Source organism: Entelurus aequoreus, linkage group LG23 (assembly GCF_033978785.1).
Source record: "Entelurus aequoreus isolate RoL-2023_Sb linkage group LG23, RoL_Eaeq_v1.1, whole genome shotgun sequence".
Classification (NCBI taxonomy): domain Eukaryota; kingdom Metazoa; phylum Chordata; class Actinopteri; order Syngnathiformes; family Syngnathidae; genus Entelurus; species Entelurus aequoreus.
The window spans coordinates 27,480,596-27,497,926 of NC_084753.1; the positions used below are offsets into that span (position 1 = coordinate 27,480,596).

The following is a 17,331-nucleotide window of genomic DNA, read 5'->3' on the forward strand; positions in this document are numbered from 1 at the left end:
CTATGGACTGGACTCTCACTATTATGTTAAATCCCGTATGGACTGGACTCTCACTATTATGTTAGATCCACTATGGACTGGACTCTCACTATTATGTTAGATCCACTATGGACTGGACTCTCACTATTTATTATGTTAGATCCACTATGGACCGGACTCTCACTATTATGTTAGATCCACTATGGACTGGACTCTCACTATTATGTTAGATCCCGTATGGAGTGGACTCTCACTATTATGTTAGATCCACTATGGACTGGACTCTCACTATTATGTTAGATCCACTATGGACTGGACTCTCACTATTTATTATGTTAGATCCACTATGGACCGGACTCTCACTATTATGTTAGATCCACTATGGACTGGACTCTCACTATTATGTTAGATCCCGTATGGACTGGACTCTCACTATTATGTTAGATCCACTATGGACTGGACTCTCACTATTATGTTAGATCCACTATGGACTGGACTCTCACTATTTATTATGTTAGATCCACTATGGACCGGACTCTCACTATTATGTTAGATCCACTATGGACTGGACTCTCACTATTATGTTAATGCCCGTATGGACTGGACTCTCACTATTATGTTCGATCCACTATGGACTGGACTCTCACTATTATGTTCGATCCACTATGGACTGGACTCTCACTATTATGCTAGATCCACTATGGACTGGACTCTCACTATTATGTTAGATCCACTATGGACTGGACTCTCACTATTATGTTAGATCCACTATGGACTGGACTCTCACTATTTATTATGTTAGATCCACTATGGACTGGACTCTCACTATTATGTTAGATCCACTATGGACTGGACTCTCACTATTATGTTAGATCCACTATGGACTGGACTCTCACTATTATGTTAGATCCACTATGAACTAGACTCTCACTATTATGTTAGATCCACTATGGACTGGACTCTCACTATTATGTTAGATCCACTATGGACTGGACTCTCACTATTATGTTAGATCCCGTATGGACTGGACTCTCACTATTATGTTAGATCCACTATGGACTGGACTCTCACTATTATGTTAGATCCCGTATGGACTGGACTCTCACTATTATGTTAGATCCACTATGGACTGGACTCTCACTATTATGTTAGATCCACTATGGACTGGACTCTCACTATTTATTATGTTAGATCCACTATGGACCGGACTCTCACTATTATGTTAGATCCACTATGGACTGGACTCTCACTATTATGTTAGATCCCGTATGGACTGGACTCTCACTATTATGTTAGATCCACTATGGACTGGACTCTCACTATTATGTTAGATCCACTATGGACTGGACTCTCACTATTTATTATGTTAGATCCACTATGGACCGGACTCTCACTATTATGTTAGATCCACTATGGACTGGACTCTCACTATTATGTTAGATCCACTATGGACTGGACTCTCACTATTATGTTAGATCCACTATGGACTGGACTCTCACTATTATGCTAGATCCACTATGGACTGGACTCTCACTATTATGTTAGATCCACTATGGACTGGACTTTCACAATATTATGTTAGATCCACTATGGACTGGACTCTCACTATTATGTTAGATCCACTATGGACTGGACTCCCACTATTATGTTAGATCCACTATGGACTGGACTTTCACAATATTATGTTAGATCCACTATGGACTGGACTCTCACTATTATGTTAGATCCACTATGGACTGGACTCTCACTATTATTTTAGATCCACTATGGACTGGACACTCACTATTATGCTAGATCCACTATGGACTGGACTCTCACTATTATGTTAGATCCACTATGGACTGGACTCTCACTATTATGTTGGATCCACTATGGACTGGACTCTCACTATTATGTTAGATCCACTATAGACTGGACTTTCAAAATATTATGTTAGATCCACTATGGACTGGATTCTCACACTATTATGTTAGATCCACTATGGACTGGACTCCCACTATTATGTTGGATCCACTATGGACTGGACTCTCACTATTATGCTAGATCCACTATGGACTGGACTCTCGCTATTATGTTAGATCCACTATGGACTGGACTCTCACTATTATGTTAGATCCACTATGGACTGGACTTTCACAATATTATGTTAGATCCACTATGGACTGGACTTTCACAATATTATGTTAGATCCACTATGGACTGGACTCTCACTATTATGTTGGATCCACTATGGACTGGACTCTCACTATTATGTTAGATCCACTATGGACTGGATTTTTACTATTATGTTGGATCCACTATGGACTGGACTCTCACTATTGTGTTAGATCCACTATGGACTGGACTCTCACTATTATGTTAGATCCACTATGAACTGGACTCTCACACTATTATGTTAGATCCACTATGGACTGGACTCTCACTATCATGTTAGATCCACTATGGACTGGACTCTCACTATTTATTATGTTAGATCCACTATGGACCGGACTCTCACTATTATGTTAGATCCACTATGGACTGGACTCTCACTATTATGTTAAATCCCGTATGGACTGGACTCTCACTATTATGTTAGATCCACTATGGACTGGACTCTCACTATTATGTTAGATCCACTATGGACTGGACTCTCACTATTTATTATGTTAGATCCACTATGGACCGGACTCTCACTATTATGTTAGATCCACTATGGACTGGACTCTCACTATTATGTTAGATCCCGTATGGAGTGGACTCTCACTATTATGTTAGATCCACTATGGACTGGACTCTCACTATTATGTTAGATCCACTATGGACTGGACTCTCACTATTTATTATGTTAGATCCACTATGGACCGGACTCTCACTATTATGTTAGATCCACTATGGACTGGACTCTCACTATTATGTTAGATCCCGTATGGACTGGACTCTCACTATTATGTTAGATCCACTATGGACTGGACTCTCACTATTATGTTAGATCCACTATGGACTGGACTCTCACTATTTATTATGTTAGATCCACTATGGACCGGACTCTCACTATTATGTTAGATCCACTATGGACTGGACTCTCACTATTATGTTAATGCCCGTATGGACTGGACTCTCACTATTATGTTCGATCCACTATGGACTGGACTCTCACTATTATGTTCGATCCACTATGGACTGGACTCTCACTATTATGCTAGATCCACTATGGACTGGACTCTCACTATTATGTTAGATCCACTATGGACTGGACTCTCACTATTATGTTAGATCCACTATGGACTGGACTCTCACTATTTATTATGTTAGATCCACTATGGACTGGACTCTCACTATTATGTTAGATCCACTATGGACTGGACTCTCACTATTATGTTAGATCCACTATGGACTGGACTCTCACTATTATGTTAGATCCACTATGAACTAGACTCTCACTATTATGTTAGATCCACTATGGACTGGACTCTCACTATTATGTTAGATCCACTATGGACTGGACTCTCACACAATTATGTTAGATCCACTATGGACTGGACTCACACTATTATGTTAGATCCACTATGGACTGGACTCTCACTATTTATTATGTTAGATCTACTATGGACCGGACTCTCACTATTATGTTCGATCCACTATGGACTGGACTCTCACTATTATGTTAGATCCCGTATGGACTGGACTCTCACTATTATGTTAGATCCACTATGGACTGGACTCTCAATATTATGTTAGATCCACTATGGACTGGACTCTCACTATTTATTATGTTAGATCCACTATGGACCGGACTCTCACTATTATGTTAGATCCACTATGGACTGGACTCTCACTATTATGTTAGATCCACTATGGACTGGACTCTCACTATTATGTTCGATCCACTATGGACTGGACTCTCACTATTATGCTAGATCCACTATGGACTGGACTCTCACTATTATGTTAGATCCACTATGGACTGGACTCTCACTATTATGTTAGATCCACTATGGACTGGACTCTCACTATTTATTATGTTAGATCCACTATGGACTGGGCTCTCACTATTATGTTAGATCCACTATGGACTGGACTCTCACTATTATGTTAGATCCACTATGGACTAGACTCTCACTATTATGTTAGATCCACTATGAACTGGACTCTCACTATTATGTTAGATCCACTATGGACTGGACTCTCACTATTTATTATGTTAGATCCACTATGGACTGGACTCTCACTATTATGCTAGATCCACTATGGACTGGACTCTCACTATTATGTTCGATCCACTATGGACTCGACTCTCACTATTATGTTAGATCCACTATGGACTGGACTCTCAGTATTATGTTAGATCCACTATGGACTGGACTCTCACACAATTATGTTAGATCCACTATGGACTGGACTCACACTATTATGTTAGATCCACTATGGACTGGACTCTCACTATTTATTATGTTAGATCTACTATGGACCGGACTCTCACTATTATGTTCGATCCACTATGGACTGGACTCTCACTATTATGTTAGATCCCGTATGGACTGGACTCTCACTATTATGTTAGATCCACTATGGACTGGACTCTCACTATTATGTTAGATCCACTATGGACTGGACTCTCACTATTTATTATGTTAGATCCACTATGGACCGGACTCTCACTATTATGTTAGATCCACTATGGACTGGACTCTCACTATTATGTTAGATCCCGTATGGACTGGACTCTCACTATTATGTTAGATCCACTATGGACTGGACTCTCACTATTATGTTAGATCCACTATGGACTGGACTCTCACTATTTATTATGTTAGATCCACTATGGACCGGACTCTCACTATTATGTTAGATCCACTATGGACTGGACTCTCACTATTATGTTAATGCCCGTATGGACTGGACTCTCACTATTATGTTCGATCCACTATGGACTGGACTCTCACTATTATGTTCGATCCACTATGGACTGGACTCTCACTATTATGCTAGATCCACTATGGACTGGACTCTCACTATTATGTTAGATCCACTATGGACTGGACTCTCACTATTATGTTAGATCCACTATGGACTGGACTCTCACTATTTATTATGTTAGATCCACTATGGACTGGACTCTCACTATTATGTTAGATCCACTATGGACTGGACTCTCACTATTATGTTAGATCCACTATGGACTGGACTCTCACTATTATGTTAGATCCACTATGAACTAGACTCTCACTATTATGTTAGATCCACTATGGACTGGACTCTCACTATTATGTTAGATCCACTATGGACTGGACTCTCACACAATTATGTTAGATCCACTATGGACTGGACTCACACTATTATGTTAGATCCACTATGGACTGGACTCTCACTATTTATTATGTTAGATCTACTATGGACCGGACTCTCACTATTATGTTCGATCCACTATGGACTGGACTCTCACTATTATGTTAGATCCCGTATGGACTGGACTCTCACTATTATGTTAGATCCACTATGGACTGGACTCTCACTATTATGTTAGATCCACTATGGACTGGACTCTCACTATTTATTATGTTAGATCCACTATGGACCGGACTCTCACTATTATGTTAGATCCACTATGGACTGGACTCTCACTATTATGTTAGATCCACTATGGACTGGACTCTCACTATTATGTTCGATCCACTATGGACTGGACTCTCACTATTATGCTAGATCCACTATGGACTGGACTCTCACTATTATGTTAGATCCACTATGGACTGGACTCTCACTATTATGTTAGATCCACTATGGACTGGACTCTCACTATTTATTATGTTAGATCCACTATGGACTGGACTCTCACTATTATGTTAGATCCACTATGGACTGGACTCTCACTATTATGTTAGATCCACTATGGACTAGACTCTCACTATTATGTTAGATCCACTATGAACTGGACTCTCACTATTATGTTAGATCCACTATGGACTGGACTCTCACTATTTATTATGTTAGATCCACTATGGACTGGACTCTCACTATTATGCTAGATCCACTATGGACTGGACTCTCACTATTATGTTCGATCCACTATGGACTGGACTCTCACTATTATGTTAGATCCACTATGGACTGGACTCTCAGTATTATGTTAGATCCACTATGGACTGGACTCTCACACAATTATGTTAGATCCACTATGGACTGGACTCACACTATTATGTTAGATCCACTATGGACTGGACTCTCACTATTTATTATGTTAGATCTACTATGGACCGGACTCTCACTATTATGTTCGATCCACTATGGACTGGACTCTCACTATTATGTTCGATCCACTATGGACTTGACTCTCACTATTATGTTATATCCCGTATGGACTGGACTCTCACTATTATGCTAGAGGACCACATCTGCGGTCCTCTCCAAGATTTCTCATTGTCATTCTCACTGACATCCTACTGGGTTGTGAGTTTTTCCTTGCCCTTACGTGGGATCTGAATCGAGGATGTCGTTGTGGCTTGTGCAGCCCTTTGAGACACTTGTGATTTAGGGCTATATAAATAACCATTGATTGATTGATTGATTGAGAACCATGTGGGCCAAATCTAATTTTTTCAAAATCTGATTTTTTTCCATGACACTGCAAGTAAGATGTGATCTTTATCAGACTCCAGTATAAACGCGTACACAAATGACTTAGCTTTCCCAAAGCTGACGAAAAAGTCGGGTCTCATTCAGGTCGCACTGCCGTTTAGACTTAGGTCACATTAGAAAATATTAGATTCCAATTGGAGTCAGACTACGTCCTGATGTGGCCTGTATATGATGCAAAAAGGTCACATTTGAAGCAGATAATATAATTATAATGGGGGATTTTAATATACCCTTTAAGGGCTATTTAAGTAAACTTTGATTGATTGATTGATCGAAGCACTTTAGAGCGTTTAGACTGGCGAAAACATTTGGCAGGGAACTACTTTGTTTTTATTTTTCAGAAAGGCAGACTCACTGCACCTTGTTTAAGCCACGAAGGTTCCAAAGGTGAGTGTAAATTCAGCTTTCTTATTCCATTTTCCCTTTTATTTAAAGACTTGCATGGGACTGAATGGGGTTAAAGTAAAGGAAAAAGATCAAATGTGACAGCTTATGATTTGTAACTCATAACCGCACTAAAAGTACAGGCTTTTGTGTTACGCATGTTAATGGTTGAGCTGCAGTAATACATTTTTTCTTCCACATTTTAGTGATCAGAACCTTCTCAGCTCACATGTATTCATAAAAAAAAGGCCTGAAAGTCACCCACATCTGCGGTCCTCTCCAAGGTTTATCATTGTCATTCTCATTGACATCCAACTGGGTTGAGTTTTTCCTTGCCCTTATGTGGGATCTGAACCGCGGATGTCGGTGTGGATTGTGCAGCCCTTTGAGACACTTGTGATTTAGGGCTATATAAATAAACATTGATTGATAAACATTGAAGGCGCACTGCCGATGAGCGGGTCTATTCAGGTTTTTTTTTTCATACAAAAAGCCGTAAGGAGTTAACTGACAGATACAAGTAAGAACTTTACACTACTTTGTATTAAAAATGGCAACAGCGGAGGATGAATGTCCCATAACAACAAGATAGAGAAGAAGAAGAAGCTTATCAACTACGGTGTCGGCACAGACTACAAAGGCGGACGAAAAACCGTCCGACCGGGACACACTAATAACTAAAGTTCCTTGGGTGAATAATGTAAACTCACTACACCGGTGTGTTTTAGCGCTTCCATAGCGAGTTTACTGACAGATATAAGTAAGAACTTTACACTACACTACACTGTTTGTTAGTCTGAAGGATTACAAAAAATTACAAACCCGATTTCCAAGAAACTATAGGGCGCTGCTGCACGTGTCGGGCAAGAAACTACCGTATTTTCCGTACCATAGGACGCACCAGATTATAAGGTGTACTGCCTTATATCAGGTCTATTTTCATACAAAAGGCGCACCGGATTATAGGGGTCATATTATTTATTTTTTATTTTTCAGACTTTACTTAAATCAATAACGGAGCAGCATCTCCTCTTCCGTGGCTCACTAGTACAACAACAACGCCGTAAATGAAAAACGTCCAACCGGAACACTCTAATAACTAAAGTACCTTGGGTGAATAATGTAAACTCACTACACCGGTATGTTTTAGCGCTTCCATGGCGAGTTCACTGACAGATATAAGTAAGAACTTTACACTACTTTATATTAGAAATGGCAACAGCGGAGAATGAATATCCCATAACAAGAAGATAAGAGAAAAAGAAGATGCTTAACGACTTTGGCGTCGGAACGGACTACAAAGGCGGACTCGCGCAAATGTTCAGGACTTATGCAGATCCCAAAATACAGATCAGCAGGTGCCTGTGGGTAAGAAAAGTTGCTTTTGCATAATATTGCGAAACAAAACGCCAGATAATACCTGTATGTCTTACCTTATACACACACCATAATAATACTCGTATGTTGAAGCACAGTGCAATCCATCAAGCGGTGCGGCTTCATAGCTTACCAAAGTCGTACTAAAACATTTTGATAGATTTTTGAGCGCCGTGTGTAATGTTCTATATTTTCAATGGAACATATACAATTTTGGTGTCGTTTACTTGAGTCATATTGCAGTCTACACGTATCTCTTATGTGTGACTGCCACCATATTGCAGTCTACACGTATCTCTTATGTGTGACTGCCATCTACTGGTCACACTTATCATTTCGCCATGTACCAAATAAAATTGCTTCGAGGTCGGTAAGCACAACCAGAATGATGCCGTACATTAGGCGCACCGGGTTATAAGGCGCACTGCCGATGAGCGGGTCTCTTCAGGTCTATTTTCATACAAAAGGCGCACTGGATTATAGGGCGCATTAAAGAAGTGATATTATGATTTTTTTCTGAATTTAAAACACTTCCTTGTGGTCTACATAACACGTGATGGCGTAATGTTCTTGATTTCCAATGGGACATTTCAAGTTTTGGTGTTTGTTTACTGGCGTCATATTGCAGTCCCCACGTATCTCTTATGTGTGACTACTTTACTTTACACTACTTTATATTAGAAATGGCAACAGCGGAGGATGAACGTCCCATAACAAGAAGATTAGAGGAAAAGAAGAAGCTTATCGACTACAACGTCGGCACCGACTACAAAGGCGGATGCACGAAAATTTTCAAGACTTATGCAGATCCCAAATACAGATCAGCAGGTACCAGAGGGTAAAAAAGTTGCTTTTGCATAATATTGCGAAACAAAACGTCAGATAATATGTCTTACCTTATACACACACCATAATAATACTCTTATGTTGAAGCACAGTGCGGTGCGGCTTCATAGCTTACCAAAGTCCTACTAAAACATTTTGATATATTTTTGAGCGCCGTGTGTAATGTGCTATATTTTCAATAGAACATATAAAATGTGGGTGTTGTTTACTGCCATCATCTTGCAGTCTACACTTATATATTATGTGGGACTGCCATCTACTGGTCACACTTATCATTTCCCCATGTACCACATAAAATTGCTTCGAGGTAGGTAAGCACAACCAGAATTATTCCGTACATTAGGAGGACCGGGTTGATTTTTGAGAAAATGAAAGGATTTTAAGTGCGCCTTATAGTCCGGAAAAATACGGTATTAAGAAAGCAGAAGGATGAAAGGTCTCTTTTTTTACCCTGAATGACGGGTGAATGTTAAAAAGCCCTCATACCTGTTTTAGTATCCAGGCAGCCATCTCGTGTCCGCAATCGAAGATGACGTGGAACTCTTTCGCTTTCTTCATCTCCTTCAGCAGTGGCTTGGCGTCCTTGGTCTCGGTGGGCAGCTGCCGGATCTTCAAACGAATGTTGTATCGCGACGGCGCCTTGATCAGCTCCTGCAGTCGGATGAGTCCTGCAGACAAAGGAGACGCAACAGAGCGCAAATGTTTAAAAGACGGGGGTCGGCGTGCACGGGTGTTTGATCGGGCGCCACTTGGAAGCGGTCGCAACAAAACAAGCGGTTCGCCGGGGCTCATATGTATGCGTCCGCCGATTCTCACTGTATTGATCCTCTTCATACCATTGCAAACCTATCAAAATAATTCCACACCAAGGCAGCATGTTGCTCTCCTTTATTCCGAAAATAGAAAATAGTACCGAGAAAGTTTCAAGCCTCATAAATAGTGATTTTGCTTTTGGTTTCGGAGCACGTGGAATTGACTCCTGGTGGTCTATCCAAACACGCTTTGATTAGCCAGGTTCTGTTTTTCCTTTCCACATCACATCTTTTGTAGGCCGGACCACATGCTCAGGTCGAAAGCTACCCTGTGATGAGATCACAATGAGTCTCCCCCCGGTGAGAGGAACTTCAGAGTCTAGTGATGAAAGCAGAAGGATTGATGGGAGAGATGATTACTTGTCATGGCTATAAAAATGGACTAGGGGAGTGAGGGGGTAGTTGGAGAACTGGAGCGAGATAAGGTTTTCTTTCTTTATGGAACCACTTCAACATAGCTGAGCCCGATTTCTTAAGTTGAATTGAACTGCTGTGTGAGCCCATTAATGGGGGTGGGGCGAGGTCTCCATGTGAAGTGTGAAATAGGAACACGGAGGTCTTGTTGTGAACCAATTTTAAGGAAGGACACTGAATATCCGCAAAGTGTCACAAGGTGTTGGTGACGGACCCCGAGATGCAGAGAAGGCAGGATTGGTGCAGGAAAACATCATTTAATGTTCAAAATAAATGTAAAACACAAACCAGGAACTAGGAATAGCCAAACTGAAAACAGGAACCAGCAAATAGAAAAACTGGAAACAGCTATCAGTATCAGCGACACAGGTAGTGATGACAATGACATCGACAATCATCGACAGCAACAAGTATTACAACATACTTGCCAACCCTTTTTGGGAGATTTTCCGGGAGATTCCCGGAATTCAGCGCCTCTCCCGAAAACCTCCCGGGAGAAATTTTCTCCCGAAAATCTCCCGGAATTCAGCCATGCGGACCTGAGTGGGGACAGTGGCGACAGTCTGTTTTCAAGTCCGCTTTCCCGCGATATAAACAGCGTGCCTGCCCAATCACGTTATAACTGTAGAATGATCGAGGGCGAGTTCTTGGTTTCTTATGTGGGTTTATTGTTAGGCAGTTTCATTAACGTCCTCCCAGCGCAGTAACAACACACAACAACAGCAGTCACGTTTTTGTCTACCGTAAAGCAGTTCGTTTGCCGTAAACAGCAATGTTGTGACACTCTTAAACAGGACAATACTGCCATCTACTGGATAGCCTCCGGAACACTGAAATTCAAGTATTTATTTTATTTATATGTATAATAAAATAAATATATATATATATGTATATATATATATATATATATATATATATATATATATATATATATATATATATATATATATATATATATATATATATATATATATATATATATATCTAAAAATTCAGTAAAAGTCAAGTATTTCATACATACATATATATATATATATATATAGGAAATATATGTGAAATACTCGAGTTGGTGAATTCTAACTGTAAATATACTCCTCCCCTCTTAACCACGCCCCCAACCACGCCCCGGAGGTCTCAAGGTTGGCAATTATGTATTACAATGACAATACTCCAGCTCAGACTGGCTGGCAAGGCAAGTTTAAATAGCATCTGGCTGATGACACCAGGTGTGGCCAGGTGCCAATCAGCCGCAGCTGAGGGAACACAGCGCTCAGGGAGACAAGCAGGAAACAACCAAAATAAAAGCGCTGACAGGAAATAAAGACAAACAGAGGAAAAACTAAAACATAACCAAACTGACAGGGAAAAGCCTGACAGTAGCCCCCCTTCCCATAACGGATACCAGACGTTCTAGAACACCCCCGCCCCCTCCCCCAAAAAAACAGTCCAAAGTCACAGGCAGGTGGAGGGAGGACAAGGCGGTGGAACACCAGGCCAAGTGTCCCCGCTGGAAGAGTCAGGTGGCGACGGCGAGTTGAACGGCGCCGCAATTGGCGAGGCGGCTCGTCCGCCGGCGTGGGAGGACCCACCGGAGACGATGGTGGCGCCCTCTGCTGGCCCACCGGAGAGGATGGTGGCGCCCTCTGCTGGCCCACCGGAGAAGATGGTGGCGTCTGTTGCACAGCTACTTCTCTACCCAGAAGTAGCTGTGCCTCCCCAGCTGCACAGCTACTCATAGCGCCCCCCCCCCCCACCCCACCCCCACCCCCCCAAGGGATGGATCCCAGACGGCCCCCGAGAAGCCAACACAGGACAGGGATGGGTGGGAGGAATTACAAAAAGAGGCAAAGCATTTCCTCGATTCGGCCATCAATGTTAAAGCATTGTTAAGCCTCTCTGCCATAGAAATCTCCGCGGGGTTCGTGTTAGGCTGCAGTATTCTGTCACAGGGTGTTGGTGATGAACCCCAAGATGCAGAGAAGGCAGGATTGGTGCAGGAAACAACCAAAATAAGAGCGCTGACAGGAAACAAAGACAAACACAGAGGAAAAACTAAAACATAACCAAACTGTCAGGGACAAGCCTGACAGTTTGTTCTCCAATCACTCTATCACAAAAAAATAAGAGTTGTAGAAATTATTGCAAACTCAAGACAGCCATGACATTATGTTCTTTACAAGTGTATGTGAACTTTTGACCTTTTCTCCTCTGCCCCCCTCTCCCTTGTGGAGGTGGGGGGGGACAGGTCCGGTGGCCATGGATGAAGTGCTGGCTGTCCAGAGTCGGGACCCGGGGTGGACCGCTCGCCTGTGCATCGGTTGGGGACATCTCTGCGCTGCTGACCCGTCTCCGCTCGAGATGGTCTCCTGCTGGCCCCACTATGGACTGGACTCTCACTATTATGTTGGATCCACTATGGACTGGACTTTCACAATATTATGTCAGACCAACTCGACATCCATTGCATCCGGTCTCCCCTAGAGGGGTGGGGGGGCTCACCCACATATGCGGTCCTCTCCAAGGTTTCTCATAGTCATTCACATCGACGTCCCATTCGGGTTGTGAGTTTTTCCTTGCCCTTATGTGGGCTCTGTACCGCGGATGTCGTTGTGGCTTGTGCAGCCCTTTGAGACACTTGTGATTTAGGGCTATATAAAGGCATTTAAAAGTGAAATGTCTTCAAGACATAGTCCAGCTGCGTTCAATTCCATTTTTTAGGATTGGACTTGAATGACTGAGAACCTTCACACACCTATCCTGATACTGCCACTCTGGGAGGGTTTAGTTTAAAATGGGTGGGTATGGGGGGGGGGGTTGTCTGTCAAGGGAGCTGAACGTTTGCGAAACACTGTCAGTGCAGATATTTGTGGGTTCTAGCTAATGCCTTCAGACGTTCCCCCTGGATCTTCTAACGGCTGTGTGTGAATATTTTATCCCCTCCGATAGTCTTCCCCGCCAGCCGTCAGATAGGCTCCAAATCAGTAGCTAAGGGCCCTGGAGCATGAAGCAGCGTGATTTGCCAGCCAGGGGCCAGGTGGAGGCGGCAGCAGCATGGCAGGGAGGCTGCACAGCTTGTCACGCTTTTCAGGGCGTCAGGTGTGTCCAATGCATATGCAGGGACGCCCTACCCCTCAGCAAGTCTCCCTTTGGGGGAGGGACTGTAGCGGTGAGAGGTCACCACTGTGGTTGTTGGCTGGAGAACACGGCGAGCGACCCAGGCAGGAAGTGACGGGAGGTCAAGGAGACACTCCAGATAAATGTGGCCATTGGGATGGGATATATCATCCGAGGTTAACATGCAAGGGGCCAGCATGCTGGGACGCTGGCACTCAGCGTTAGCTTCACCTGCACAGCTGGCGACACCTCAAGAGAAAAGCTGCGACATATATTCAGCCTTTGCAAAGATAGGTGGAATAGAGCTGAGAGGGGCATCTTCCTGGATGCTAACTGAAGTGCGAATCTAAATTAAATTCGATTCCAATTTTTTAAGGCACACGAGTTTCGATTCAGAATCGATACTCGATTCAATACAACTCTCATAACATATTATTCAGTATAGAAAGTATATTAAAACATTTTCAAAACAGGTTACAAGTAACAGCAACTCTTCTTGGCTGCTGATATACCACCTCTTTTGGCCTAAAAAACGTATATCTAAATATATATATATATATATATATATATATATATATATATACATATATATATATACATATTATTCACAAAAATCACATGACCTTTATTCCAGATGTACAATACTTACGATATAATTTTTTATATTGAGAAGACATACTAATACAATACTTTTTAAACACAATATTAAAAAAAAAATATATATATATATATATATATATATATATATATACACACACACCACACACACATATATATATATATAAATATATACACATATATACACTACCGTTCAAAAGTTGAAATGTCCTTATTTTTTAAGGAAAAGCACTGTACTTTTCAATGAAGATAACTTTAAACTAGTCGTAACTTTAAAGAAATACACTCTATACATTGCTAATGTGGTAAATGACTATTCTAGCTGCAAATGTCCGGTTTTTGGTGCAATATCTACATAGGTGTATAGAGGCCCATTTCCAGCAACTATCACTCCAGTGTTCTAATGGTACAATGTGTTTGCTCATTGGCTCAGAAGGCTAATTGATGATTAGAAAACCCTTGTGCAATCATGTTCACACATCTGAAAACAGTTTAGCTCGTTACAGAAGCTACAAAACTGACCTTCCTTTGAGCAGATTGAGTTTCTGGAGCATCACATTTGTGGGGTCAATTAAACCCCTCAAAATGGCCAGAAAAGGAGAACTTTCATCTGAAACTCGACAGTCTATTCTTGTTCTTAGAAATGAAGGCTATTCCACAAAATTGTTTGGGTGACCCCAAACTTTTGAACGGTGGTGTACATACATACATATATATGTACACATATATACACACACTTTCCGTGTGGAGTTTGTATGTTCTCCCCGTGACTGTGTGGTTTCCCTCCCGGGTAATCCGGCTTCCTCCCACCTCCAAAGACATGCACCTGGGATAGGTTGATTGGCAACACTAAATTGGCCTTAGTGTGTGAATGTGAGTGTGAATGTTGTCTGTCTATCTGTGTTGGCCCTGTGATGAGGTGGCGACTTGTCCAGGGTGTACCCCGCCTTCCGCCTGAATGCAGCTGGGATAGGCTCCAGCACCCCCGCGACGCAGAGAGGGAGAAACGGTCGATAATGGATATCGGCAGTGCGCCTTTTAATTCGGTGCGCCCTATGACCCGAAAAAAAACAAAAAACCCTGCTCGGTAGCCTTGTGGTTAGAGTGTCCGCCCTGAGACTGGAAGGTCGTGAGTTCAAACCCCGGCTGAGTCATACCAAAGACTATACAAATGGGAGCCATTACCTCCCTGCTTGGCATTCAGCATCAAGGGTTGGAATTAGGGGTTAAATCAATTCCCGAGCGCTGCCACCGCTGCTACTCACTGCTCCCCTCACCTCCCAGGGGGTGAACATGGGGATGGGTCAAATGCAGAGGATAATTTCACCACACCTAGTGTGTGTGTGGCAATCATTGCTACTTTAACCTTACCTTGAAGGTAGAAAAGCGCTATATAAGTATAACCCATTTATCTAATGTACCTTATCCCATTGGATTGATGCATTTTGAGCAGAAAACATTGAATAAATTCATAGTGTCACTCGTCAACTTAGTCTATTTCCCTTGCATTAAGCTGCCACCCCGCCGAAAAGCTCGTAAATTGTGTACTATTTGAACGCCGTTACCTTCGCCGGAGCAATTACCTTTGCGCTCGTAAAAATATCACGCGGCTAAAATACAACTGGGCTCTTAAAACGCACATTATGAGGGCCTTCATAAAGCGTACGGGGAGACAAAATGGCTCGTAGCTCGCCGCCCCCCCTCGGAGATCAAGTGTCTGCGCGTTATTAATGGCGGCTGTCACGGCGCACACAGAGCAACGCCGCGTTGCATTAATCTGAAGAGACACTGGCTCATTGTGCGTAATGTGTTTCTCTCTCTTTCTGCTTTTTGGGTTATGCCCGCCGCCGCCGCCTTCTTTCCAGGAAGACTGACACGTGCTGCACCTGCAGGACCGAGGCGGAAGAGTAAGCTATTGATTTTTGAATTACCCTGACAGCTCGCAAAGAACTCTGAGCGTCCACGTTGCTCTTTTTGCCTCTTGTTAGCGCTTCCAAGCATCAATGGATAACACGGACCCCCTGACATAAAAAAAGGAGATGAGCAGTTACCTGTACCTGTGCTGTCGTCATACACCACAGTGACGGTCCGCCACTTGAAGAAGTGCACCAGGTCCAGGATGGCTCGGCTGAGGGAGGAAAAGTCCGGGTACAGGCTGACGTAGTACGAGTCCCTGTTGTCCGACACTTGGTGTTTCCACTTGGTCTGGACGTGGGGCACCCCCAGAGCGTTGCAAATGGACTGGACGGCGTTGGCCGACGAGCTGTGGGACGGCCCGAAGATGGCCGCCACTCCCAGGGACAGCTGGTCGCATGCTGGTGGGAGGATTGAAAGAAGAATGGAAATCTATGAATTTTCTTGTTGTAATGTTACTTATTGTGGGCCGCAGAAAGCCCCCAAGCCACATTTTGGACCCCTCCGTATATGTACAGTATACAGCAGATTTGGGCAAATTAAGGCTAACGGCCCGTTTTCAATCTGGCCCGCCGGACATTCCCAAATATTTGTTTAGACCTTTAAGATGGAAACTGTAGCTGCCATTATGATGTGCAGTAAGGGTGTAACGGTACACAAAAATTTCGGTTCGGTACGTACCTCGGTTTAGAGGTCACTGTTCGGTTCATTTTCGGTACAGGAAGAAAACAACAAAATATACATTTTCTGGTTATTTATTTACCAAAATTTGTAAACAACGGCATTATCCTTTAAACATAACAATAACATACATATGCACACAGGGTCCATTGCCAGGGTTAATGCAGTCAACATATATCAAATAAAAACTAAATAAGATAAGGCTCAGAATTGGTTTCTTAAAGGCCTACTGAAAGCCACTACTACCGACCACGCAGTCTGATAGTTTATATATCAATGATGAAATCTTAACATTGCAACACATGCCAATACGGCCGGGTTAACTTATAAAGTGCAATTTTAAATTTCCTGCGAAACTTCCGGTTGAAAACGTCTATGTATGATGACGTATGCGCGTGACGTCAATCGTTGAAACGGAAATATTCGGACCCCATTGAATCCAATACAAAAAGCTCTGTTTTCATCTCAAAATTCCACAGTATTCTGGACATCTGTGTTGGTGAAACTTTTGCAATTTGTTTAATGAACAATGAAGACTGCAAAGAAGAAAGTTGTAGGTGTGATCGGTGTATTA

At 42.5% G+C, this 17,331-nt stretch overlaps 1 protein-coding gene across 2 annotated transcripts in view; it reads right to left on the reverse strand.

Moving 5' to 3' along the window:
- LOC133640929 (glutamate receptor ionotropic, kainate 2-like) overlaps positions 1-17,331 on the reverse strand; it is a 353,019-nt gene that overhangs the window by 214,775 nt on the left and 120,913 nt on the right. Inside the window, exons 3-4 of one of the 2 annotated variants that reach the window (XM_062034646.1) lie at positions 16,220-16,477; positions 9,691-9,872 (exon numbers count right to left, since the gene is read on the reverse strand). In XM_062034646.1, coding sequence (XP_061890630.1) covers positions 9,691-9,872; positions 16,220-16,477 — 440 coding nt within the window. Of the gene's footprint in view, positions 1-9,690; positions 9,873-16,213; positions 16,478-17,331 lie in introns of both variants that reach the window. The other variant, XM_062034644.1, reaches the window with a different exon arrangement.